We start from the raw sequence: 26993 nt of genomic DNA on the forward strand, positions 1-26993 counted from the left end.
TGGCAGGCTTGGACTGCACCCCCCCCCCCACCGGATGATGTGGAGGGGCGGGCAGTCCATCCCTGGCAATGGTGTCAGCAGCCATTTTTAAAGGGCTTCTTGCCCTTCCATTTAATTAAAATTTTTAAAGAGAGATGGTAGAAAATTTTTTTTGAAAACATTTAATTTGCCCCCCCCACCAATAACCATATAATTAACTACTTGCCCTCTCCCCCGAACACTGAAACACTGCTTCTAAAAGACACAGTAGAAAAGAGTGAAATGAGAGCCACGAGGCAGATGGTATTCCTGAGATAATAACAGAGGCGGTGAAAGGTTATCAGGGGTAAGTGGGAATGTGCAGAAATCAGTTCAGCCATGAACTTATTGAATGGTGGAGCAGGCTTGAGGGGCTGAGTGGCTTACTCCTGCTCCTAATTCGTATGTTCCTCCCCAAACACTTCCCCTGCCCACCTGACCACTCCCGCCAAAGTTCATAAACATTAATCTTTACCCCTTCCCACCATCCCCTCAACCAATGATATTAGTTATACCACGCTCCCCCACCCCCCACTGAAAAACGTACCTGCTCCCCACTTCCCACCAGTGTCATGCCTCGGATCCCCGGACGCTTACCTGAAGGCGCTGGAGTGCCGTCCACCAGTACTACTGGGTAGGTCATTTATTCATTCATTTACAGTTTTTTAAATATGCTGATTTGGCCCAGGTCACCGAGCAGCGGGAGGGGCTGCCCGGCACTGAGGCCTATGGCGGGCCACTGCCGGAGGCATTTTCCAGCCCCCCTACCACAATCCCCAATGTTGGGGGGGGGGGGGGGTGCTATAAAATCCAGCCCATCATGTGCAGTGGGAATAAGGAATAATAAATTTAGACGGGAGTTATATTTGAGAGGGAGAAATGAAGTGGAGTATTTTCTTCTCTTGGTGGAAGGGTATGGTTGCCCTAGACAGTGAGCACTGGCAGGCTTCGTGAAGGGCATTCTGGCCAAATCCAATGACCCTCATCCACCGTTCACTCACTTTTCAACAATGGTCACTGGACAATGATTAGGAACTCTGGCTGTTTTCTTTTGCACTTATTGAGACAATTCAAGATCTGCTTTCTTGGCATCAATCTGGGATCTTCCTCATCTGCTTGGCTCAGAACCACATCTCACCAGGAAGCATATTTACCCACTGACCCATCGAGGGAGCTCAAGGTGGCCAATAAAGTGGGGCAGAAAGGGATAGCACCATGGTAGGTCTCATGACAGCTGAAAAGTTCATCATCGTGTTTATTCATTTCCAACCCAATCTGCTGAAGGTGCTGATGAATATAATTACTTTTTTTAGGTCAACAGAGTTAAGAGACTTCAGAATCTCTGTATATCAACCATATACTGGTCAGAGCCTGCAACTACCCTTTACAGGAAACTGTTTACATATAGGATTTCAATTCTAAATGTTTACATAGACACTTTCAAATGTTAAATTTTGACATTAATACATGACAAAAAGGATAGAAACGAGTTACAGAACACATCTATAAGTAAGGCGGCAATTTATATATGAAGGTATAATTTTTCAAGGTCATGCCTGCGATGAACAATCTCACCTGCTGCCAGCTGTACATGCTCCTGCAATTTTCCAATCAGTGCTGAGATTTTCTGCCACTAGAGCATACTTGAAAAATTGAGACCAGGATCAACAAAGCCCCATGATGTGTGTTGTGTGCTCCAGATATTGGCTTCCCTCTCACACATCCCCTACCCATTTCCCCTGAAGGCAACACAATATGACATGTGAAATGTGATATATAAATGTGAGTTACTGTTGACTTAAATCCAGCAAAATTTACAGTACAGAAGGCCATTTAGCCCATTTTGTCATGTCTATGCCATCTCTTTGCTGGAGCAGTCCAAAACTAATCCCACTCCCCTGCTCTCACTCCATAGCCTCTGCTTTAAAGATTTATGCAGTTTTCCCTTAAAATATGCAATAGTGTCTGCTTCACTGAGGTAGAGTATTTCATGGTTCAACAGCCCTCTGTGTAAAAAAATTCTCCCAATCTTTCTCCTGACTTTTAAGTGTTAATTATAAATTAACTGGGAAACAGAGGAAATAGTCTTTCCTAATTTATCAAAACCCTTGATAATTTTAAAAACCTTTATCAAATCTCCTGATAGCCTTGTCTATTCCAGTGGAAATAGTCCCAATATCCCAAGTCCCTCCTCATAACTAGTTTCCCATCATTGGCATAATTCTGGTGAATCTATGCCAGGCACAGCCTATAATGGGCTTCCCAAAACTGCCTAACCATTGTAATTTATAATTTCATCATTACCTTTTTTTTCTCTTCTTTCTATACCTCTACTTATAAAACCTAAAATGCCTTGGTCTGTTTTATGACTTTATCTATCGACACATGTACTTTCAAGTATCTGAATCCTTAGACTTTTGATCATCCACAGCTTTTAGGTGTTACCATTTAGGAAATATTCCAATTCCTGTTTTTTTATCTCCCAGAATGTACTACTGCACATTTCTCTGCAAGTCACTGGATCACATGCCTAACCATTCTGCTAACCTGTCCTCGCGTCTTTTACAGACTCCTTGCTGTTTGCCAAAGACCCTACTTTTGTGTCATCGACAATTCTCGCCTAAGCCCACATCATCTCTATTTACTGAGAACAAGTGTGCAGCCAGCACTGTGCCCTGGGGTTTACTGCTTTCAATTCTTCTCCAATCTAGGCATTCTTCAACGCTGGGTTACAGAACCAAAGTGTGACTTATGTCCAAGATTCACGAGATGATGAACCTCAAGTTTTTCTTGACCCCAACAAAATCTCAGTTAACCCTAACCCTTTGTTTCCTGTCGGTCAACCCACCCTGCAACCATGTTGGCTACATTTCTTACATGTCTGAATCTTTGTAATAAACCTCCTGTGAAACAACGTAATGAATGGCTTCTGAAGATCCACATATACTACATGCACAGCATCCCTTTATCTACCCAACTGGTCACTTCTTCAAGAACCTCCATTAAACTTATCCTGAATTATCTCTCACATTTCCAATGCTCACTAATGTGATCCTGAATGATGGATTCTAAGAATTTACCCTCAACTAATGTTAGACTAAGAAGTTTGTAACTTGGTATTTCCTTTTCACCCTTCCTGAACAAGATAGCTCCAAGATATTCAATTGCAGTTGACACCACAGCCAAACCCACCCTGTCCTTACCTGACAACCACAAGCATCCACTTTCCAGTTGGTGGCACAGAACCAATGGTTGTTCCCCATGTGAGGTGAGCTAACATAAGCCTGAGCTCAATCTTGGAGCCTTCCTGGTCTGTCTGGGGAACTGCAATATTTATAGAATTATAGCTGACATGTTAAATTAGTTCTATTCAATTCAACATTGAACAATGATATGGCATGAGATACGGAAATAAGATTTTGTTTTTACTTAACTCGATTAAGAGGGCTGATTCAATTTGGAGCAAAGAATCAAGTGACTCTGACTCATCCATGGGCAGTGAACTGTTCTTTCATGTAAGATGATTCCACTGAAACACCGTTTCTAAAAGACACAGTCGAAAAGAGTGAAAGGAGAGCCGCAAGGCGGATGGTTATCCCTGAGATAATAACAGAGGGGAGAGAGTCTGGGGCTGAATAAAGGTAGGGGTGGAGTGGAGGGATTTTAATTGAGATGTTAATCAAGAAAGGATCCCAGGGTTATGGAGGCCCAGTGCCACTAGTGAGCTAACCTCAGAGGTCAGAAGAGTCTTGGACTTCCTTCAGAGTTGCTAGATAATCATCATTATTACTGGTTAAAGGCCTGCTCAGGTCAGGGAAAAATAACCTGACCCGAACTCAACAGGACCACATCGGACCCGGCCCGAGACCCTCCGATTTTTCCCAAGCCCGACCTGACCCAAGCCCAACTCTGACCCGAACCAAGCCCAACCCGACCAGACGCTCACTGCGCAGACTCAGAGATTCCTTCTTTGATGTCCCGGACTCCCAGCTCAGTTAAGTTTTTTACTTTTAACTCTTCTTGCTGTGTGTGTCCGGCCCGACCCAACCCGAGCCCGAAAGCCGAACCCGGAAGAGCGACCTGACCCGACCCGAACCCGACACATGTCGTCGGGTTCGGGTCGGGTAGCAGGCCTTTAGTCCTGGTGGCAGTGGCTAAATACACCTGAAAACATTGAAGCTGAAGTGTTCTGGTAAACTGTAAAGCCATTTTTGTTTAAAAACAGGACTGCCATTCTGGAACATTCATGCTTGCTTTAATCATGTTGTGCAACTCATGGATGTAATGATATTCTGTATTATAGGGGTGAACCTGTGGTTCACTACTGCTTCAAGGACATCCTTCGCAAGCAACAAGTCAATTTCTGCTATTACTTCAAGACCCATGTACATCTCTCTGTCTCCAGCTCCACGGGAGCTTTCTGACTGTGTATCCAATATTAAGTATAGGATTGCATGCAAAGTTTCTTTCAGCCCAAGACTGGTAAAACCAAAGTCATTGTTTTTGACACATCTGTAGCCACATTTGGCTCCCACTCCACTAATCAACCTTTAACAATAAATTTGTGGATTCTTCCAGGTTCATAGAATCATAGACACCTACAGCACAGGAGATTATTTGGCCCGTTGGTGGATCAATAAAAAAACTTCCTCATTCTTTGTCACCTGCAGACTTGACTATTTTAATGGTCTCCTGGCCCATCTCCCATCCTTCATCTTTCATAAACTTCAGCTCATCCAGAAATCTGCTGCCCATACCTTATCCCGTCTCAAAGCCCCTCATCCATTAACCCAATCCTCAATGACCGACATTGGTTTCTGGTCCCCTGACACCTGCAATTCAAAATTTTCATCCTTGTGTTTAACTTCCTTCACGGTCTGCCTATCCCAATCTCTAACTAACTCCAGACTTGTAACGTCCCCCTCCCACAACACTGTATTCCTCAAACTCTGGCCTCTTTTGCATCCCTCAACATTGGCGAGTGTGTCTTCAGCTGTCTAACCCTCACACTCTGAAATTTCATCTGTGAACCTCTCTGCCTTTTCACTCTCAAGGCAGCATTCGATTGAAGATGGCACCAAGGAGTCTTAATAAAGCTGAAGTCAATGGGGATCGGGAAAAAATTCTCCAGAGACGAGAATCATACTCAGCATAAGGAAAGGTGGTTGTGATTATTGGAGGCCATTCATCATCGCCCCAGGACACTGCTGTATGAGTTCCGCATGCTGCATCTTAGGCCCAACTATCTTTAGCCTCTTCATCAATTGCCTTCCCTCCAATATAACATCAGAAGTGGGGCTGTTCACTGATGATTACACAGTGTTCAGCTGTATTCACATTCCTCAGATAATAAAGCATGCAGCAAGACCTGGACAAACACCGAGGCTTGGGCTGATAAGTGGCAAGTAACATTCGCACTTCACAAGTGCCAGGCAATGACCATCTCCAAACAAGAGAGATTCTAACCACCTCCCCTTGACATTCAGTGGCATTACCTACATCAGATCCTCCACCACTAACATTCTGCAGGTCACTACCAACCCAAAGATCAAAAGGACGGGCCACATAAATGCATGGCTACTACAGCAGGTCAGAGATTGGAAGTTCTGCAGTAAGTGGCTCACCTCCTGACTCCCCAAAGCCTCTCCACCACATACAAGGCACAAGCCATGAGTGCAATGGAATATTCTCCACTTGCCTAGGTGCAGCTCCAACAACACTCAAGATGCTCGATGCCATCTAGGGACAAAGCAGTCTGCTTGATTCGTACCCCATCCAACACCTTAAACATTCACTCTTTCTACCATCGGTGCACCAAGGCTGCTATATATATTTACAGGATGCACTGCAGAAACTCACCAAGACTTCTTTGACAGCAACTCCCAAACCTGCAAATGACAAGGGGAGCAGGACCACCACCACCATTTCCAAATTCCCCTCTAAATCACACACCATCCTGATTTTGACCATTCCTTCATCATCACTGACTACCAGTCATGGATGAGCTGGACATACAGCCAACCAAATCAGAACTCAGTGATGCCATTGATTCTCTAGCCAGTGGAAATGCCCCTGGGAAGGACAGCATTACCCCTGAAATAATCAAGAGTGCCAAGCCTGCTATACTCTCAGCACTACATGAACTGCTTTGCCTGTGCTGGGACGAGGGAGCAGTACCCCAGGACATGCGCGATGCCAATATCATCACCCTCTATAAAAACAAAGGTGACCGCGGTGACTGCAACAACCACCGTGGAATCTCCCTGCTCAGCATAGTGGGGAAAGTCTTTGCTCGAGTCGCTCTGAACAGGCTCCAGAAGCTGGCCGAGCGCGTCTACCCTGAGGCACAGTGTGGCTTTCGTGCAGAGAGATCGACCGTTGACATGCTGTTCTCCCTTCGTCAGATACAGGAGAAATGCCGTGAACAACAGATGCCCCTCTACATTGCTTTCATTGATCTCACCAAAGCCTTTGACCTCGTCAGCAGACGTGGTCTCTTCAGACTACTAGAAAAGATTGGATGCCCACCAAAGCTACTAAGTATCATCACCTCATTCCATGACAATATGAAAGGCACAATTCAACATGGTGGCTCCTCCTCAGAGCCCTTTCCTATCCTGAGTGGCGTGAAACAGGGCTGTGTTCTCGCACCCACACTTTTTGGGATTTTCTTCTCCCTGCTGCTTTCACATGCGTTCAAGTTCTCTGAAGAAGGAATTTTCCTCCACACAAGATCAGGGGGCAGGTTGTTCAACCTTGCCCGTCTAAGAGCGAAGTCCAAAGTACAGAAAGTCCTCATCAGGGAACTGCTCTTTGCTGACGATGCTGCTTTAACATCTCACACTGAAGAGTGCCTGCAGAGTCTCATCGACAGGTTTGCGGCTGCCTGCAATGAATTTGGCCTAACCATCAGCCTCAAGAAAACAAACATCATGGGGCAGGATGTCAGAAATGCTCCATCCATCAATATTGGCGACCACGCTCTGGAAGTGGTTCAAGAGTTCACCTACCTAGGCTCAACTATCACCAGTAACCTGTCTCTAGATGCAGAAATCAACAAGCGCATGGGAAAGGCTTCCACTGCTATGTCCAGACTGGCCAAGAGAGTGTGGGAAAATGGCGCACTGACACGGAACACAAAAGTCCGAGTGTATCAGGCCTGTGTCCTCAGTACCTTGCTCTATGGCAGCGAGGCCTGGACAACGTATGTCAGCCAAGAGCGACGTCTCAATTCATTCCATCTTCGCTGCCTCCGGAGAATACTTGGCATCAGGTGGCAGGACCGTATCTCCAATACAGAAGTCCTCGAGGCAGCCAACATCCCTAGCTTGTACACACTACTGAGTCAGCGGCGCTTGAGATGGCTTGGCCATGTGAGCCGCATGGAAGATGGCAGGATCCCCAAAGACACATTGTACAGCGAGCTCGCCACTGGTATCAGACCCACCGGCCGTCCATGTCTCCGCTATAAAGACGTCTGCAAACGCGACATGAAATCCTGTGACATTGATCACAAGTCGTGGGAGTCAGTTGCCAGCGTTCGCCAGAGCTGGCGGGCAGCCATAAAGACGGGGCTAAAATGTGGCGAGTCGAAGAGACTTAGTAGTTGGCAGGAAAAAAGACAGAGGCGCAAGGGGAGAGCCAACTGTGCAACAGCCCCGACAAACAAATTTCTCTGCAGCACCTGTGGAAAAGCCTGTCACTCTAGAATTGGACTTTATAGCCACTCCAGGCGCTGCTTCACAAACCACTGACCACCTCCAGGTGCGTATCCATTGTCTCTCGAGATAAGGAGGCCCAAAGAAGACTGGGTCAAGAACCTGGAAGTCTCTACCTACCAAGACTATGGAAGCAGCCTTCACCACACGTACTGCAGTAGTTCAAAAATGTGGTTCACCACCACTTTTTCAAGGAAAACCAGGGACAGGTAATAAATGCTAGTCTTGCTAGTGGTCTTCATAATCCGAACAATGAATAACAATAAACTCAACATCTTCTTCTTCTTCTGTGGCCTCCTTGTCTCGGGAGACAATGGGTAAGTGCTTGGAGGTGGTCAGTGGTTTGTGGAGCAGTGCCTGGAGTGGCAACAAAGGCCAATACTAGAGTCACAGGACTTCATGTCACGTTTGCAGACGTCTTTAAAGCGGAGACATGGACGGCCGGTGGGTCTGATACCAGTGGCGAGCTCGCTGTACAATATGTCCTTGGGGATCCTGCCATCTTCCATGTGGCTCACATGGCCAAGCCATCTCAAGCGCCGCTGACTCAGTAGTGTGTATAAGCTGGGGATGTTGGCCGCCTCGAGGACTTCTGTGTTGGAGATACGGTCCTGCCACCTGATGCCAAGGATTCTCCGGAGGCAGCGAAGATGGAATGAATTGAGACGCCGCTCTTGGCTGACATACGTTGTCCAGGCCTCTCTGCCGTAGAGCAAGGTACTAAGGACACGGGCTTGATACACTCGGACTTTTGTGTTCCATGTCAGAGCGTCATTTTCCCACATTCTCTTGGCCAGTCTGGACATAGCAGTGGAAGCCTTTCCCATGCACTTGTTGATTTCTGCATCGAGAGACAGGTTACTGGTGATAGTTGAGCCTAGGGTGGTGAACTCATGAACCACTTCCAGAGCGTGGTCGCCAATATTGATGGATGGAGCATTTCTGATTTTCGTTTTTTTGAGGCTGATGGTTAGGCCAAATTTGTTGCAGGCAGCTGCAAACCTGTCGATGAGACTCTGCAGATACTCTTCAGTGTGAGATGTTAATGCAGCATCGTCAGCAAAGAGGAGTTCCCTGATGAGGACTTTCCGTACTGTGGTCTTCGTTCTTAGGCGGGCAAGGTTGAACAACCTGCCATCCGATCTTGTGTGGAGGGAAATTCCTTCTTCTGAAGACTTGAACGTGTGTGAGAGCAGCAGGGAGAAGAAAATCCCCAAAAGTGTGGGTGCGAGAACACAGCCCTGTTTCATGCCACTCAGGATAGGAAAGGGGTCTGATGAGGCGCCGCTATGCTGAATTGGAATGAGGTGATGATACTTAGTAGCTTTGGTAGACATCCGATCTTTTCTAGTAGTCTGAAGAGACCACGTCTGCTGATGAGGTCAAAGGCTTTGGTGAGATCAATTAAAGCAATGTAGAGGGGCATCTGTTGTTCGCGGCATTTCTCCTGTACCTGACGAAGGGAGAACAGCATGTCAATGGTCGATCTCTCTGCTCGAAAGCCACACTGTGCCTCAGGGTAGACACGTTCGGCCAGCTTCTGGAGCCTGTTTAAAGCGACTCCAGCGAAGACTTTCCCCACTATGCTGAGCAGGGAGATTCCACGGTAGTTGTTGCAGTCACCGCGGTCACCTTTGTTTTTATGGAGGGTGATGATATTGGCATCGCGCATGTCCTGTGGTATTGCTCCCTCGTCCCAGCACAGGCAAAGCAGTTCGAGTAGTGCTGAGAGTATAGCAGGCTTAGCGCTCTTGATTATTTCAGGGGTAATGTCGTCCTTCCCAGGGGCTTTTCCGCTGGCTAGAGAATCAATGGCGCCACTGAGTTCCAATTTTATTGGCTGTACGTCCAGCTCATCCATAACTGGCAGAGGCTGGGCTGCATTGAGGGCAGTCTCAGTGACAACATTCTCCCTGGAGTACAGTTCTAGGCAGTGCTCAACCCAGTGGTCCATTTGCTTGCATTGGTCAGTGATTGTGTCCCCTGATTTAGATTTGAGGGGGGCGATCTTCTTGATGGTTGGCCCAAGAGCTCTCTTCATGCCATCATACATTCCTTTGATGTTTCCGGTGTCTGAGGCCAGCTGAATATGACTGCATAGGTGTTGCCAGTAGTCATTTGTGCAGCACCTGGCTGCTCTTTGTGCAGCGCTTCTGGCTGTTTTAAGTGCTACGGATGTTAACTCGCTTTTTTGTAGTTCAGCAATGCAATGCGCTTAGCGGCTATGACAGGTTCCAGCTCTTCAAAATGAGATTGAAACCCGTCTGCATTCCGCTTCACACGTTTGCCATAGGTGGTCATGGCTGACTCATAGACAGCGTCTCTGATGTGGGCCCACTTGGTCTACGCATCCCCTGTGGGAGTGTTTTGAAGGGCTTTTTCAAGAGAAATATCACAGAAAATCGGCAAAAAAAATCTAATCCATGTTTGGAAATTACTTGATGATCCATAACATTTCTGCCAAAGCAGTAAATGAATTTTCTTTTTCAGCAATGTTCTTCTAAAACAACTTAGCTGTGAATTTGTTCCCCGCTTGCCTGTTTTCTTGAGGTTTGATGACGTTGAAAATAAAAATGGAAAAATGAATAATTTTCTCCAAAACGCTTGGGTTTTTTGAATTCTAATTTCTTTCATTGCAGAATCTCAACCTATTTTTCATTTGGCAAAAAACTGGTTCACGTCATTCCCTCCACCATCATTATGTCCCTATTCCCTGGAATTCTCTTCCACATCCACTTTGCCTTGCTATCTGCTTCCTGCTACCCAGCATGAATTTTTGAAAATCTTTCATGGGATGTGGGCATCACTGGCAAGGCCAGCATTTGTTGCCCACCTCTAATTCCCTTTGACAACTGAGTGACTTGCTAGGCCATTGCAGAGAGCAGTTAAGAGTCTGGTGTCACATGTAGGCTAGACTGGGTAAGGACGGCAGATTCCCTTCGCTAAAGGACATTTTTACGACAATTGATGATAGTTTCGTTCAATTCCAGATTTTAATTAATTCATTCATTGATTGAATTTAAATCCCACCAGCTGCTGTGGTGGGATTTGAACCCATGTCTCCGGGCATTAGCCTGGGCCTCTGGATCATTAGCCTGGGCCTCTGGATCATTAGCCCTGTGACACTGCCGCTGAAACACCATCTCCTCCATTACCCTCTTGTCATGCACATCCATCTCTGTGACCTCCAACTGCCAAGTTGTTTGGAAACATAGAACAATTACAGCACAGCAGGAGGCCATTCAGCCCGTCGTGTCCGTGCTGGCCGAGAAGAGGAAAAAAAATAGAAACTAGCCGCCCAATCTAATCCCACCTTCCGGCAGCCGGTCTGTAGCCTTGCAGCTTGAAAATCTTCAGTCCCAGGTCCAGGTACCTTTTAAAAGAATTGAGGGTTTCTGCCTCCACCATTGTTCCTGGTAGTGAATTCCAAACACCAACCACCCTCTGGGTGAAAAGGTTTTTCCTCATGTCCCCTCTAACCCTTCTACCAATCACCTTAAATCTGTGCCCCCTGGTAACTGACCTCACCGCTAGGGGAAACAGGTCCTTCCTGTCTACTCAATCCAGGCCCCTCATATTTTGTACACCTCAATTAAGTCGCCCCTCAGCCTCCTCTGTTCTAAGGAAAACAACCCTCGCCTATCCAATCTTTCCTCAGAGCTGCAACTTTCGAACCCTGGTGACATTCTTGTAAATCTCCTTTGTACTCTCTCCAGAGCGATTATGTCTTTTCTGTAATATGGTGACCAGAACTGTACACAATACTCCAGCTGTGTCCTAACCAGTGTTTTATACAGTTCCAGCATTACATCCCTGCTTTTGTATTCTATACCTCGGCCAAATAAAGCATCCTATATGCCTTCTTCACCACTCTATCCACCTGTCCTGCCACCTTCAGGGACTTGTGGACATTCACTCCAAGGTCTCTCACTTCTTCTACCCCTCTCAATATCCTCCCGTTTATTGTGTATTCCCTTGCTTTATTTGCCCTCCCCAAATGCATCACCGCACACTTATCCGGACTGAATTCCATTTGCCACTTTTCCGCCCACTCAACCAAACCATTGATATCATTCTGGAGTCTCCAGCTCGCCGTTGTCTCCTTTGCCAAACAACTCACATCGGTGCCCTCTGGGTTCCGGATCCTTCTGCCAATGGGAACAGTTTCTCCCTCTCTGCTCTGTCCAGGCCCCTCAATGAGCCACTTTGTCCTGCTTCTCCTACAATGTGTGTGTATTGGCAGAGAAAGGTAGGGGGGTGGTGGTGGTGGTGCTTTCCCACAGGACCCACCTTGGCTTTCGCTGAGGGACAAACATGGCAGCGCGGCCTCCTAACGGACAACACAGAAAAGGCGGGAACTGCGGCCCGCCCACCGCACGCGGCAGGAGGCGAGGGCGGGGCCTGGCCGCGTGCGTGACGTCCCTGCGTCATGACGCATGGGCGCCGTAAGCACGTGATCAGAATCCCCCGTTCCCCCCCCTCTCCAACCGCCGGCTTGGTCGTGGCCAGTCATTTGGTGCTGTCGTGCGCGGGTGCGTAGTGAATTCCGGCGATTGCCGCAGCGATGTTTTATCATGTGAGTAGTTTATGGGTAAACTATGGTTGTCAAGGTGAAGACGGGGCGGAGAAGTAAAGACGGTTCATCTCTTGAAAAGAAGTTGCTTTTACATTGGGAAATGGCGGTTGTGTGACGTGCTGACGTCATTCGCGGTATGACGCGCGACGCCGCGGTATCTCCTGATTGACAGCTGCCCCGGTCTTTCATCAGTTCGCGTGGGCGGGGCTTTGGTATAATTGGTTGCTATTTCCACCAATGGCAAAGGAGGTTCAACCCCCTCCTTGTTCTCCCTGCCAGGGCAAAATGTTGCAGTCGCTGGAAATGTGAAATAAATAAACAATGTTGCCAATTACAGCCCAGCAGGAGGCCCTTCAGCCCATCGTGTCTGTACTGGTTTTCCCAGTGAGCATTTCACCTAAAGCCGTTTCCCGCTCCTTCCCGTAACCTCGCACATTCTTCCTTTTCATATAATGGTCTAATTCCCTTTTGAAAGCCTCAATTGAACCTGCCTCCACCACGTTCTCAGGCGGCACATTCCGGACCTTAACCACTCTTCCTAAAGTGCAATGCTCCAGCTGAAGCCGAACTACGTGTCTTGTACAAGTTCAGCATAACCTCCTTGCTCTTGCCCCTGTTAATGAAGCCCAGGATACTGTATGCTTTATTGACCTCAGGAGGAGGCCGAGATGGATGATCCACTCAGCACTTCTGGCTGAAGATGGTTGCTAGTGTTTCAGCCTAGCCTTTTGCACTGACGTGTTAGGCTCCCCCATCGTTCAGGATGGGGATGTTTGTGGAGCCTCCTCCTCCTGTTAGTTGTTTAATTGTCTACCGTCATTCACAATTGCATGTGGCGGGACTGCAGAGCTTTGATCTGATCCGTTGGTTGTGGGATCATTTAGCTCTGTCTATCACATGCTACATCTGCTGTTTCGTATGCATGTAGTCCTGTGTTGTAGCTTCACCAGGTTAGCACCTCATTTTGATATGCCTGGTGCTGCTCCTGGCATGCTCTCCTGCACTCTTCATTGAACCAGGGTCGATCCCCTGGCTTGATGGTAATGGTAGAGTGGGGGATATGCCAGGTCATAAGGTTACAGATTGTGGCTGAGTACAATTCTGCTGCTGCTGATGGCCCACCGATCCTATGGATGCCCAGTTTTGAGCTGCTAGATCTGTTCTGAATTTACCCCATTTAGCACAGTGTTAGTGCCACACAACACGATGGACGGTATCCTCAGTGTGAAGTCGGATCTACGTCTCCACAAGGACTGTGCGATGGTCACTCCTACCAGTACTGTCATGGACAGATGCATCTGCAAAAGGAGGTTGGTGAGGACGAGGTCAAGTAAGCTTTTCCCTCTTGTTGGTTCCCTCACCATCTGCCACAGACACAGTCTAGCAGCTATGTTCTTTAGGACTCGGCCGTCTCGGTCAGTAGTGGTGCTACCGAACCACTCTTGGTGATGGGCATTGAAGTCCCCCACCCAGAGTACATTCTGTGCCCTTGCATGGAGGAGTACTGACTCATCAGCCGAGGGAGGGCAGTAGGTGGTAATCAGCAGGAGGTTTCCTTTCCTATGTTTGATCTGATGCCATGAGACTTCATGGGGTCTGGAGTCAATGCTGAGGACTCCCAGGGCCCCTCCTTCCTGACTGTACACCACTGTCCTGCAGGTGGGACAGGACATACCGAGGGATGATGATGGAAGAGTCTGGAACATTGTCTGTAAGGTATGACTCGGTGAATATGACTGTCAGGCTGCTGCTTGACTAGCCCCTGGAAAGCTGTCCCAATTTTGACACAAGTCCTCAGAAGTTAGTAAGAAGGGCTTTGCAGGGTCGACTGGGCAGGGTGTGCTGTTGTCTGTGCCGGGTGGTCCGTCTGGTTTTATTCTTATTTGGAATGACAAAATGGATGATGGTAAGAGGCAAAAGGAGATGGCGGCGGGATATGTAAAGAAACAAAAGATGGGTCTGGGGGAGGTGTAAATGGCAGCAGCAGAATCATCACTTGTGCTTCTGAAATGCCTTCCCCTTTTCTCGACTGAGGATTCCTCTCCACCATGCTTGATAGGACCCTCAACCATGATTGTCCCCACCCCCAGGCTAAGGAAGGACCCCTACATGGTGCCCCTGCCCTACCCTGACCCTGTCAACAGTGATCCTCTAAGCTGTGTCTGGCCTTGCAGCCATCATGAAGGTACTTTAAGGTACTGCACGCAGAAAAATTTAAAGATACCCCAGATTGAAATAAACAGTCTGTGCACAAAAAGAACATTTAGAGGGATCATTGCCTGCCAGCAAGGGGGGAATTACACCTCCCCGCTCCCCTCCAATAAGCAGGATGAACTTGCATTTACACTGCATTTCTCCCCGGTGTCCTGCCCAATATTTATTGCTCAAACCATACCTAAAACAGATGATGTGGTGATCCTCAGATTGCCGTTTGTGGGAGCTTTTCCTCTGTGCAAATCGGTTGTTGCATTTTCTACATTACAACCATGTATGGATCTGGAATGCATTCCCTGGAATGGTGGTGGAAGCAGCTTCAGTTTGGACTTTCAAAAGGGAATGGGATCTCTACTGGAGGAAAACAAAATTGGAGCTGTGGGGAAAGAGCTGGCACAGGCACAGTGGGCCGAATGGCCCCACCTCGTCTCTCCCCCACCGCTGCTGTGTGATTTTGTGACTGCACTTCAAAAGTGCTTCTTTGGCTGTAAAGCGCTCTGGGACATTCTGTCATGAAAGGCGCTATAGAAATGAAAGATTTTTTCTTTTTTTTTAAAAAATAAGGCTGAGGACTCTTCACCGCTAAAGATGTGATCACCTGTGCAGAGAAACATGGCAGCCAATTTTTGCACGCAAACTTTTTTTAATTCAATCGCAGGCTTCACTGGCAAGGCTGACATTTATTGCCTATCCCTAACTGCCCTTGAGAAGGTGTTGGTGAGCTGCTTTCCTGACAACTGAGTGGCTTGCTAGGCCAATTCAGAGTCAACCACATTGCTGTGGGTCTGGAGTCACATGTAGGCCAGACCGGGTAAGGACGGCAGATTTCCCTCCCTAAAGGACATTAGTGAACCAGATGGCTTTTCTCGACAATCCAGTAGTTTCATGGTCATCATTACTGATACCAGCTTTTTGTTCCAGATTTATTTAATTAACTGAATTTAAATTCCCCGACTGCTGTGGTGGGATTTGAACTCATGTCTCTGGATTATTAGCCCGGGCCTTTAGATTATTAGTACAGTAACATAACCACTATGTTACTGAGAAAACTGATAAGCTAATCTGTTTCAGTCATGTTGGTTGTGGGATAAATATTGGACGTGACACCAGGAGAACTCTCCTCTTCTTCTTTGAATAGTGGCATGGAGTGCTTTAGAGCCAACTAAAAGGATTTAGTATTTCTGTTGAAGTGTTAACTCTGTTTTTTTCTCTCCATAGATGCTGCCAGACCTGCTGAGTAATTCCAGCATTTTCTGTTTTCATCATAAGAGGTTTTACTGTCTCGTGAAAGGGAAGGCAGCTCCAACAGTGCAGCACTCCCTTGCTGCCACCCCTCTGACATCTCAGCACTACACTGGAGCGTGAACCCAGATTTTGTGTTCAACTCTCTGCAGTGGGGCTTCAGCCTACAGGCAAGAGCGCTGACACTGGACCAACACTGACAACACCTCCTCCCTTCCCAAATAGGCAAGGTGAGAGTGGCTTCCCTGCACCGCTGCCCCCCCCCCCCCCCCCCCCCCCCCACAACAAACCCAGAAAATCTTTCCTGTGTTTTCTCCAAACTGTAGCCTCGACCTGAGGATAGACACAGCTGAGAGCCCTGCCAAGCATGGTGGAGGGGAATCCTCGGTCAAAGAAGAGGGAAAGGCAGTTCTGGCACAGGCATGATGGGCCGAATGGCCTCCTTCTGTGCTGTATCCATCTGATTCTGTGATTCTGATTCTGAAAGCACTTCATGAGCCCTGGTGATGAATCTGTTATTCCCATTTACACCTCGTCCAGACCCATCTTTTGTTTCTTTACTTATTCCATCCCCATCCCCTTTTCCTCGTACCACCATCCCTTGTCCTTTCATCTCTCCCGCCTTCTACTAAGTATATTCAAGACTGAGGTCGATAGACTTTGGGGAGCTAAGGGAATGTTTAAACCGCCGAAATTCCAGTCACTAGAGACGGAAAGCGTACTTGCATCATTTTTCTAATAGTTGCATTTCCTCTCTCATTTTTAACATAAATAGATTTCTTTGGAACATGAGATTCTGTTGCATCCTCGATATTTTGGCCCTAACCTGCTGAACACAGTCAAACAGAAGCTCTTCACTGAGGTGGAGGGAACCTGCACTGGAAAGTGAGTGACCAGCTAGCCCTGTTTAAAACTCATACCCAATAAATATGGTAAAACTTGCGTCTTCTCGGATACAAAGTAATATCCTGTTTTTGTCACGCTTTTCCATCAGCTTGTTCCATTCTAAGTTGCTATGTCCACAGTTATGATGAAACGTGCTCGTGTAATCTTGTTCTGCTGTGATTTTTTTTTTCCCCCCTTTATTCATTCTTGGGACATCGCTGGCAAGGCAGGCGTTTATTGCCCGTTCCTAGTTTCCCTTGAGAAGTTGTTGGGGAGGGTGCCACCAAATTGTACCGCTGCAGTCCATGGGGTGAAGGGTGCTTCCACAGTGCTGTTAGTTAGGAATTCCAGGATTTGATCCCGATACGGTGAAGAATTGCTTCCTACCGCCAGTGGCCGTTCTGCAGTGCCTCAGTTTTGTGTCATCCAGCTCCTTAGCCTGTACTGCAGGAAGATCCCGTGTCCTCCAGCCAGCTCTGCTTCTCAAGTCGCCCTAGTTTTCTGCTGTTTCGATAACATCAAAGCAGCCTGCTTCATCGGCACCCCATCCACCACCTCAAACATTCACCCCCACCCCCCCCCCACCACCTGCGGGGCATTGAAGCTGCAGTATGTACCATCTGCAAGATGCATCGCAGCAACTCGCTGAGACCTCTTCAAAAGCACCTCCCAAACTCATGACCTCCACCACCTAGAAGGACGAGACGCATGGGAGCACCACCACCCGCAGGTTCCCCTCCAAGTTACACACCATCTGACTTGGAAATATATTGGCTGTTTTTTTCATCGGCGCTGGGTTAAAATTCTGGAACTCTCCCCAACAGTACTGCAGGAGCACCTTTGCCACCACCTCTCGAGGGTGACTAGGAGTGTGCAGTAAATGCCAGCCTTGCCAGCCACATCCATATCCTGAGAATAAGTACTCCTTTTTAAAAAGAAATCAAACTATATTAAAATTGGGGCAAAATGTATAACTTGGAAATGAGACTAAATTACCTCTGTGCAATGATACCCTGCTCCGTAACTTCACCTCACTTGATGACTGAGGTTGGTCTTGATTTCCTGGTTGCCATGCAAAAGCAGGTAAATTGCACTGCAGCCAATGCACCTCAGCATAGTGCAATATCCTGTACGCGTGATGTTCACCAGTCTGATTTGATGTACTCTCTCCACCCATCACACATTAGTCCAAGACTCCCCAGTCTGTCAGTCTAAGATAGTCACCAAGAAATCCAATGGGGAATTCAGCAGAAACTTCTTTACCCAGAGAGTGGGGAGAATGTGGAACTCACTACCACAGGGAGTGGTTGAGGCGAATAACGTAGATGGATTTAAAGGGAAGCTGGATAAACTACATGAGGGAGAAAGGAATAGAAGGATATGTTAATTGGGGATGGGAGGAGGCTGATGTGGGGCATAAAGGCTGCCAAAGAGTTGGGTCGAATGGCCTGTTTCTGTGCTGTTGGTTCTCTAAATTTGGAAGGGTAGATTCTGTAATTCTACCATGTTTCACTTGTCCCATTAGTAAGCTTTATTAAAATCGTAGCGACAACAGTCTGTCTCTTGTTAGTGATGGTGGAGGTGCTGCACTGGTGAGAAGTGTCTTTCACTTGACTGTTGGTAATGGAAGCTGTACATTGTACAGTGAAGCCACGCCCCTGTCCTTTCCAGAGCAACATCTCCAAATCATTAACAAACAGTGCGACGTCCTGTTAAATAGTTGTGGCTTGTATCTGCATCATTCACCTGTTCAGAGGTATGGTAGGTTAGTAGTCATGGCACTAGACTAGCAAGGCAAAGGTTGTGAAATCAAATGCGACCATGAAAGCTGCTGGATATTTGTTTTAAAAACTCAACCTGGTTCATTCATGGCCTCCAAGGAAGCGAACCTACCTGGCCTGGCTTGGCCTACGTGTGACTGCAGTCCCAAAGTACGTGGCTGACTCTCAGACAAGTAGGGCTGGGCAATTAAAGCCAATGGTAGATCCATAATGGTGTCAGGTTGAAAATTCCAGGATTCTGTCTCAGCCAATGATGCAGCATTTTGTCCAGCTTCTGGTGAGGTTAAGCTCTTTAATTATTCATGGGAGAGAACCTTTTTTTTTTGATGAAACCTCTCCTGATCTGGTGATGCAGCATTTTTGCACCATTTGGGAAAGAACAGGGGTGTGAGACTAATTGGAGAGCTCGCTCAAAGAGCCAGCACAGATACAAGGGCCGAATGGCCCCCACCTGTGTTGTCTGATTTTTATGGCTGCAGACAATGTAGCCATTGTCCCTGAACTAATGGTGAGCTTTTCCCAGATCCTGGCAGTCACGCTGACTGTTTTTCATGGGCTGTGTTCTAGTCTGGAGTGTTGTGCACTGCAAGCTGCAACCTTTTCATGCTCGCGTTGTCTCTTGACCTTGCAGGTACGGTTTTGTGATTGCTGTCACCACCATAGACAACATTGGAGCTGGAGTAATTCAGCCAGGACGAGGGTTTGTGCTGTACCCTGTCAAGTACAAGGCCATAGTCTTCCGTCCGTTTAAAGGAGAGGTGGTCGATGCTGTGGTCACTCAGGTCAACAAGGTAATGTCTGAGTATATTTATTCACCGGAAGAAAGTGTCAAGTTAAATGGGGCAGGCTTGTTGAACCAGCTGGTCTTGTCTTGCCCTCAGTTTTGTATGAACCCATTCTCCCCTTAAATAGTAAGGGGGTGTCAGCTGAGCTCAGTTGGCAGCCGTTCTGCCCCTGAGTCAGAAGATTCAAGCCCCACACTGAAGATGGAGCTCAATAACCAACAGCTGACAGTCCAATGCAGTCCCGAGGAACTGCTACATTGTCAGGGGTGCCATCCTTCGAATGGGCCAGCTCCTGCTCCTGGGACATCCTGAGGATATGATCAGGTACTGTACAGAAGCAACTTCATCCATTGTTCATGCTTCAATAATAATTCTTCCTGACTGTAATTACCTTGTCATTCCTGACAGAATTTTTTAGATCTCAGTTGTCTAGTTGCAAAAATTGTGTAACACTGGAGTGTCTGACTGTTGAGCAGTGCAATGGTTGCTCGCTATAATTTTATAGAGTTCCTGTTTGTTTATTCAGGTTAAGGGTCACTCACTGTGTAACTGTACAGAGTTATTGTTTATTCAGGGTGAGGATCACTCACTGTGTAACTGTACCGAGTCACTGTTTATTCAGCAGGATAAGGATCATTCACTGTGTAACTGTACAGAGTCACTGTTTATTCAGCAGGGTGAGGATCACTCACTGTGTAACTGTACCGAGTCACTGTTTATTCAGCAGGATAAGGATCATTCACTGTGTAACTGTACAGAGTCACTGTTTATTCAGCAGGGTGAGGATCACTCACTGTGTAACTGTACAGAGTCACTGTTTATTCAGCAGGGTAAGAATCACTCACTGTGTAACTGTACAGAGTCACTGTTTATTCAGCAGGGTGAGGATCACTCACTGTGTAACTGTACAGAGTCACTGTTTATTCAGCAGGGTAAGGATCACTCACTGTGTAACTGTACAGAGTCACTGTTTATCCAGCAGGATAAGGATCATTCACTGTGTAACTGTACAGAGTCACTGTTTATTCAGCAGGGTAAGGATCATTCACTGTGTAACTATACAGAGTTATTGTTTATTCAGCAGGGTAAGGATCATTCACTGTGTAACTGTACAGAGTCACTGTTTATTCAGCAGGGTGAGGATCATTCACTGTGTAACTATACAGAGTTATTGTTTATTCAGCAGGGTGAGGATCACTCACTGTGTAACTGTACAGAGTCACTGTTTCTTCAGCAGGGTGAGGATCACTCACTGTGTAACTGTACAGAGTCACTGTTTATTCAGCAGGGTGAGGATCATTCACTGTGTAACTATACAGAGTTATTGTTTATTCAGCAGGGTGAGGATCACTCACTGTGTAACTGTACAGAGTCACTGTTTCTTCAGCAGGGTGAGGATCACTCACTGTGTAACTGTACAGAGTCACTGTTTATTCAGCAGGGTAAGGATCATTCTCTGTAACTGTACAGAGTCACTGTTTATTCAGCAGGGTAAGGATCATTCTCTGTAACTGTACAGAGTCACTGTTTATTCAGCAGGATAAGGATCATTCTCTAACTGTACAGAGTCACTGTTTATTCAGCAGGGTAAGGATCATTCTCTGTAACTGTACAGAGTCACTGTTTATTCAGCAGGGTAAGGATCATTCTCTGTAACTGTACAGAGTCACTGTTTATTCAGCAGGGTAAGGATCATTCTCTGTAACTGTACAGAGTTATTGTTTATTCAGCAGGGTGAGGATCACTCACTGTGTAACTGTACAGAGTCACTGTTTATTCAGCAGGGTGAGGATCACTCACTGTGTAACTGTACAGAGTTATTGTTTATTCAGCAGGGTGAGGATCATTCACTGTCTAACTGTACAGAGTCACTGTTTATTCAGCAGGGTAAGGATCACTCACTGTGTAACTGTACAGAGTTCCTGTCTGTTTTGATTGCAGTTTCTATTCTCCCCACAGGTTGGACTTTTTACAGAAATCGGGCCCATGTCCTGCTTCATCTCCCGACATGTAAGTTGCAATATTTAAAATGATACCACCTCTTACTGGTAAACGTGCCTTAGCTGTAATGGGAATGGACTAATAATCCAGAGAACGTGGGTTAAAATCCCGCCATGGCAGTTTGAGAATTTGAATTTTTGTTTTATTCTTCTGTGGGATGTGGGCGTCGCTGACAAGGCCTGCATTTGTTGCCCATCCCTAATTGCCCTTGAGAAGGTTGTCGTAAAATGGTTCACTAATGTCCCTTTTAGGAAAGGAAATCAAACTCTGTGTGACTCCAGTCCCACACCCAGCCAAGCAAACCACTCAGCTGTATCCAAACCCTTTGAAGTGGTTCAAGAAGGCCCACCTGCACGGGGGCAACTCGAGGTGGGCAACAAATGCTGGTCTTGCCAGCGATGTTCGCATCCAGTGAATTCACAGTGAGCAGCTGTACTGACTGAAGGGTATCTACTTGCAGACTAGTGGGGAAACTCCAGGGAAACATGTTTTTAAAAAAAAAAAGTGTGCATTGTCTCCTGTGAAGTATTTGGTCACCTTTGAAACCTTTACATATCACATTCACCTCTTTCCAGCTTTTCAAAGAGCCTGGTGGCTAGTTATTTAATTCATTAACCGCTCACTGATGGGAGCTTCAGTTACTGTTGAGGGCCTTTCTTATCTTCCAGTTTCTAATTCTTGATTGCGGGTCTCCACCAAATCATTAACCCGTCCTTGGTCTTTTTTCCTCCTTTCTACCCAACACCAGCAGTCACACTGCCAAGCACTTGCTTGTCCAGGTCCTTTTTGAGTTAAATCACCTCACCCTCAAATTTTGCTGGGATCCCGTTTCGATGAACAGGCTGGGGCTATTCTCTGTCGAAAAGAGAAAGCCGAGGGGTGATCTGATAGAGGCCTTTCAAAGTTATGAAGGGAGTTCATTAGGGTAAATGTGATTAAGATGTTTCCACTTGTGGGGGGGAGACCAGAACTAGAGGTCATAAACATACGACAAGTCACCAATAAATCCAATCAGGAATTGTGGAGGAAATTCTTTCCCCAGAGAGTGGGGAGAATGTGGGACTCGCTACCACAGGGAGGGGTTGAGGGTGAATAGTATCGATACATTTAGGGGGAAGCTGGATAAAGACTTGCGGGTGAAAGGAATAGAAGGGATGGGGTGAGATGGAGAGGGGCTGGGAGGAGGCTCGGGTGGAGCATTAGTGCTGGCATGGAGCACTTGGGCCGAATGGCCTGTTTTTGTGCAGTACATAGTGTGTAATCAGCGACATCCACTGCTCCAAAAATGGCAGGAAGTTGCTGGACAGACAGTGGGTACTGCAGGTGTGTGTACGGATTTCTCCCTTCTCTGGCAGGGAAATGGAAGTTCTTAATGACCATCCATTTGGAAAATCCATGCTTGACGGGGTCCACATTCCAATCGCACAAAAAATAGCTGCTTGTGTACAGATTGCAAGGCTTCGTGAGTCCACGCCTTTGGGAGGGGATAAAATTGATTGAGTCTGTTTTGAGCCATTAATCTATCACTGTGTTCTCTTTCTCTCCAGTCTATTCCATCAGAAATGGAGTTCGATCCCAATTCCAACCCTCCCTGTTACAAGACCAGTGACGAGGTATGTCATGATTCATATACTGAAGCTTCGCCCAGGGGCTGAGTTGCTTAGTACAACATGTGGTTGCAGACTGCAGTTGGGAAAAGTCCCAAATTTATTCCCCAGTCTTTGCGCGTTAGGGATGCCGCAGGTGGCAAGGAAGTGGGGGTGAAATTTACACTGGGGCCCCAGTCCTCAATAACCAGTAACCCTAATGCTGGAAAGCAAGTCCATGCAGATGTTAGGTGAGAAAAGATTAAACCCCCGCCTCCACCAGAGAGTCAGCCCCCTTGAGGAGAGAGTCGAAAAATGTGGCCAGAAAAACTTGAAGGTAAGTAATGTGCATTGAATGTTTTGGGGAGGCTAGGAGGATGGTGCTGATACCCGGAAAGTTGAAATGTAACGGGACGGGGATTATCCCTCGTGCCCAGATGTGGGAACGCTGAAAGGTTCCTGGCTCCGGAATGCGTTTCCGACTGGCGTGGTGGGTGCGGACTCTCTCCATCGCCTTTAGAGCGAACTGGACTGGTTCTTGACTGGGGTAGAGAACGTGTCATCTCAAAGGGAACCGGCTCTTGGTCCGTAACTGGGTTTTGGGTCACGGGGGGGTGGTGGGGGAGGGCTTGCGGTTGTGGCGAGGAAGGCCTTCTAATTCTATGGATCTGTTTGCAGGACATCGTCATCCAGCAAGACGATGAAATTCGACTGAAGGTCGTAGGAACCAGAGTAGATAAAAACGACATCGTAAGTACACGGCCCGGTGTTTATTCGGATTAGTCTATAATGGCTGCCTGTGTATCGGGTGCTCCACGTGATTTTGTTAAGCGTACTGAAGAATCCACACACATATGCCAGAGCAGGTTTGATTCCTGTTGACCGTGAAACAGTTGAATTAGCCTCAGTGCTCCCCGGCTAGAAGGAGAGAATCCTCATCCCACGTATCCTGTTCCCGCTCGCTCTCCGGTGAATTCTGCTGGAGGAGTCCATATGCAGGAGGACATCTAGAAAGTGAGGGGGAGGAAAGGAGGGGAATTTTTTTTTTACGCAACGAGTCATTAGAATCTGGAACGCGCTGTTAGAAAGGGCGGTATAGATTCAATGGGAACTTGCAAATGGGAATTCGATGTGGAATTGAAACAAAAAACACTCGCAGAGCTGTGGGGAAAGAGCGGGGGTGGGGGGGGCAGAGTGGGACTACTTGAAGAGCTCTTGCAAAGAGCCAGCACAGGCACAATGGGCCGAATGGACTGCACTGTGAGAATCCTAAAAGGGCTAAGCTCAGCTGTGCCTCCCCACACATGATTGAAGACTTCCAATACTTCTGTCTGAAGAATGTCTAGGGACCCTGGTGCTTGTGGTATGGATCAGGGTGATGGAGGGTGTCGGATCTGGCTTTTTAAACACCTGTTCTTACCGTATGGGGATTGAGTTTTAAGGCTGTGATAATGTGCACTCTCTCTTCTCTTCCAGTTTGCTATTGGCTCTTTGATGGATGACTACTTGGGTAAGTGCGACCACTGTCTCTGTCCAGTAGTTTCATTCCGTGGGTGTCTCCGCTAGATCGGGTTACACTGTAGAGAGTAATAGCTGAGGCTTGACGCTACAGTGTGTGTGAAGGGGGCAGGCACGTATCGGTGTCACAAGGTGTGAACAAAGGTTCCCATTGTACTGTTACTGAGGGTTAGGTTTGGAAGTAGGCTTGAGGATTAAATGGTGCAGTCAAGGTGCTGGCAGGAGGAGAGCGAAGCATTGTGTCAAAAAAACTGCAACTGACGGGAAGCAAACTTTCAAAAGTTCCTTTGTTTCAAATCTGGGCATCGGGAAAAGCTGACTCAGGCTCTGAACCAGCGTTGAAAACGTTGCTGAGCAAAGATTGGTGCGTGCCTAAGGGTCGGTTTACCTAACTGGAGACAGCAGCAAATGTGATGCCAGAATCTGCAGCATAAAGCTGCCATCAGCCTTGGAGGGGGGGAGGGGGGTGGTGCATGGTTGTATCTGTTGTTTTACACAACCCTTCGGCTCTTAATGGTTAAAAGTTCAACAATCTTTTCTCCTTGCAGGACTTGTGAGCTAAAGCACCAAAGCCAGCGTTAGGAGCGGCCACCTCCCGAAGATACTCTCTCTACCCTGATACATTGTCCCCGCTCCTGCCTCTCGAGACCCTTTCTCAACTTCAATATGTCTGCTCACTGGCCCCTGAGCCTGTGGCTTGTGTTACAAGGATTGAACTGAAGCTCCCAGTTTAAACAGGTCTGTCAAACAACAGTCTCGTCTGGCAGCACGGGGTGCACTTCCATCGGGAACTTCCTGCCCCTCTGGACGAATCAGCTCCTCCCCAAATTAGCCAACGAGATCCTCCTCTTTCGACGCCCTCAAACCGAAACTGCGGGTGCAAAGTCTGCGAGGAAGCAGCGCCTGCTGGGTTCAAACCAGCCTCTCTGCCACTGCCCTAATGGTAGCACGTAACCCGTCACCATTTGTGCCCAAGACACACAGAATTTTTCTGCCGTCTATCCCGGTTACATCTCCAATTGGTTGAGCGTTTTGACTCCTCCTGTTAATTGATATTTCCGGGGCTTAGAGTGTTTTGCTGAGAGTGGTGAGTAATGAATATAAGTGGTGATTTTGTGATTCCCAGGTTTTAAAGTCCTTGATTTATGGGTCCTGTGACTGAATGTTTTTTATTTGTATATAATTATAATCTCACCATAAAGTCCCATGTGACAAGATAAACCAATAAAGAAATCCTGGGTGAATGGGAAAGTTAGTGTGTTGTTTTGGTTTTGTGTGCAAGATCTGAGTTCGAAACCAAAGGGATTCAATTCCTTCTCTGTCATTTTTAGCGCGTTGTTAAACGTGTTGAAATTTAAACCCCTCATTTAAAATAAACTGATTAAAATGGTGCAGCCAGGAATGCAACACTAACGCGTTAATCAGTGTACTGAAAACAGCAGGCAGGGAATTAAACAATTGCGACTTTATTCTGAAGAAGCGGGTTCCCTTGCACTGGGAGTTCTGCAGTGGCTCTGATTTACGATCTCTGTTGACGTACGGGCGCGTCACAACTGTTGATCTGATCCTCAAAAGATGCAGACTTTTTTTTTAAAAAAAGGTAGCTGATACCGTCAGTCGGGTGGTGGGACAGTCCCAGGAGCAGGTCCAGATAGGGATTGCTGTGCTATCACCACAACCTTTGAGTAAACAGTAGGAACGCTTTTGTATTGTGTTCACTTGAACTTGCAGCAGAACATCCAGCACTGTCTTTCCAAACATGGATGTTGCAGCACTGGTGGGGACGGGTCTGTCGCTGTACGACACTGGGGTGCGGTACTGGTGGGGACGGGTCTGTGGCTGTACGACACTGGGGTGCGGTACTGGCGGGGGCGGGTCTGTCGCTGTACGACACTGGGGTGCGGTACTGGCGGGGACGGGTCTGTCGCTGTACGACACTGGGGTGCGGTACTGGCGGGGACGGGTCTGTCGCTGTACGACACTGGGGTGCGGTACTGGCGGGGGCGGGTCTGTCGCTGTACGACACTGGGGTGCGGTACTGGCGGGGGCGGGTCTGTCGCTGTACGACACTGGGGTGCGGTACTGGCGGGGGCGGGTCTGTCGCTGTACGACACTGGGGTGCGGTACTGGCGGGGACGGGTCTGTCGCTGTACGACACTGGGGTGCGGTACTGGCGGGGACGTGTCTGTCGCTGTACGACACTGGGGTGCGGTACTGGCGGGGGCGGGTCTGTCGCTGTACGACACTGGGGTGCGGTACTGGCGGGGACGGGTCTGTCGCTGTACGACACTGGGGTGCGGTACTGGCGGGGGCGGGTCTGTCGCTGTACGACACTGGGGTGCGGTACTGGCGGGGACGGGTCTGTCGCTGTACGACACTGGGGTGCGGTACTGGCGGGGGCGGGTCTGTCGCTGTACGACACTGGGGTGCGGTACTGGCGGGGGCGGGTCTGTCGCTGTACGACACTGGGGTGCGGTACTGGCGGGGGCGGGTCTGTCGCTGTACGACACTGGGGTGCGGTACTGGCGGGGGCGGGTCTGTCGCTGTACGACACGGGTGCGGCACTGGCGGGGGCGGGTCTGTCGCTGTATGACACTGGGGTGCGGTACTGGCGGGGGCGGGTCTGTCGCTGTACGACATTGGGGTGCGGTACTGGCGGGGGCGGGTCT

General features: G+C 47.8%; 1 protein-coding gene across 1 annotated transcript; it reads left to right on the top strand.

Annotated features, from left to right (window-relative positions):
- The first annotated feature begins 12191 nt into the window (after window positions 1-12191).
- On the top strand, window positions 12192-25575 carry polr2g (RNA polymerase II subunit G). The gene is made up of 8 exons (XM_068021417.1): window positions 12192-12312; window positions 16544-16653; window positions 19066-19225; window positions 21179-21229; window positions 22768-22833; window positions 23485-23556; window positions 24283-24316; window positions 24873-25575. Exons 1-8 carry the CDS (start codon window positions 12301-12303, stop codon window positions 24884-24886), a joined length of 519 nt encoding a protein of 172 aa, XP_067877518.1. The 5' UTR covers window positions 12192-12300; the 3' UTR covers window positions 24887-25575.
- The last annotated feature ends 1418 nt before the right edge of the window (window positions 25576-26993 follow it).

Source organism: Heterodontus francisci, chromosome 44, assembly GCF_036365525.1.
Source record: "Heterodontus francisci isolate sHetFra1 chromosome 44, sHetFra1.hap1, whole genome shotgun sequence".
In the NCBI taxonomy this organism is placed as follows: domain Eukaryota; kingdom Metazoa; phylum Chordata; class Chondrichthyes; order Heterodontiformes; family Heterodontidae; genus Heterodontus; species Heterodontus francisci.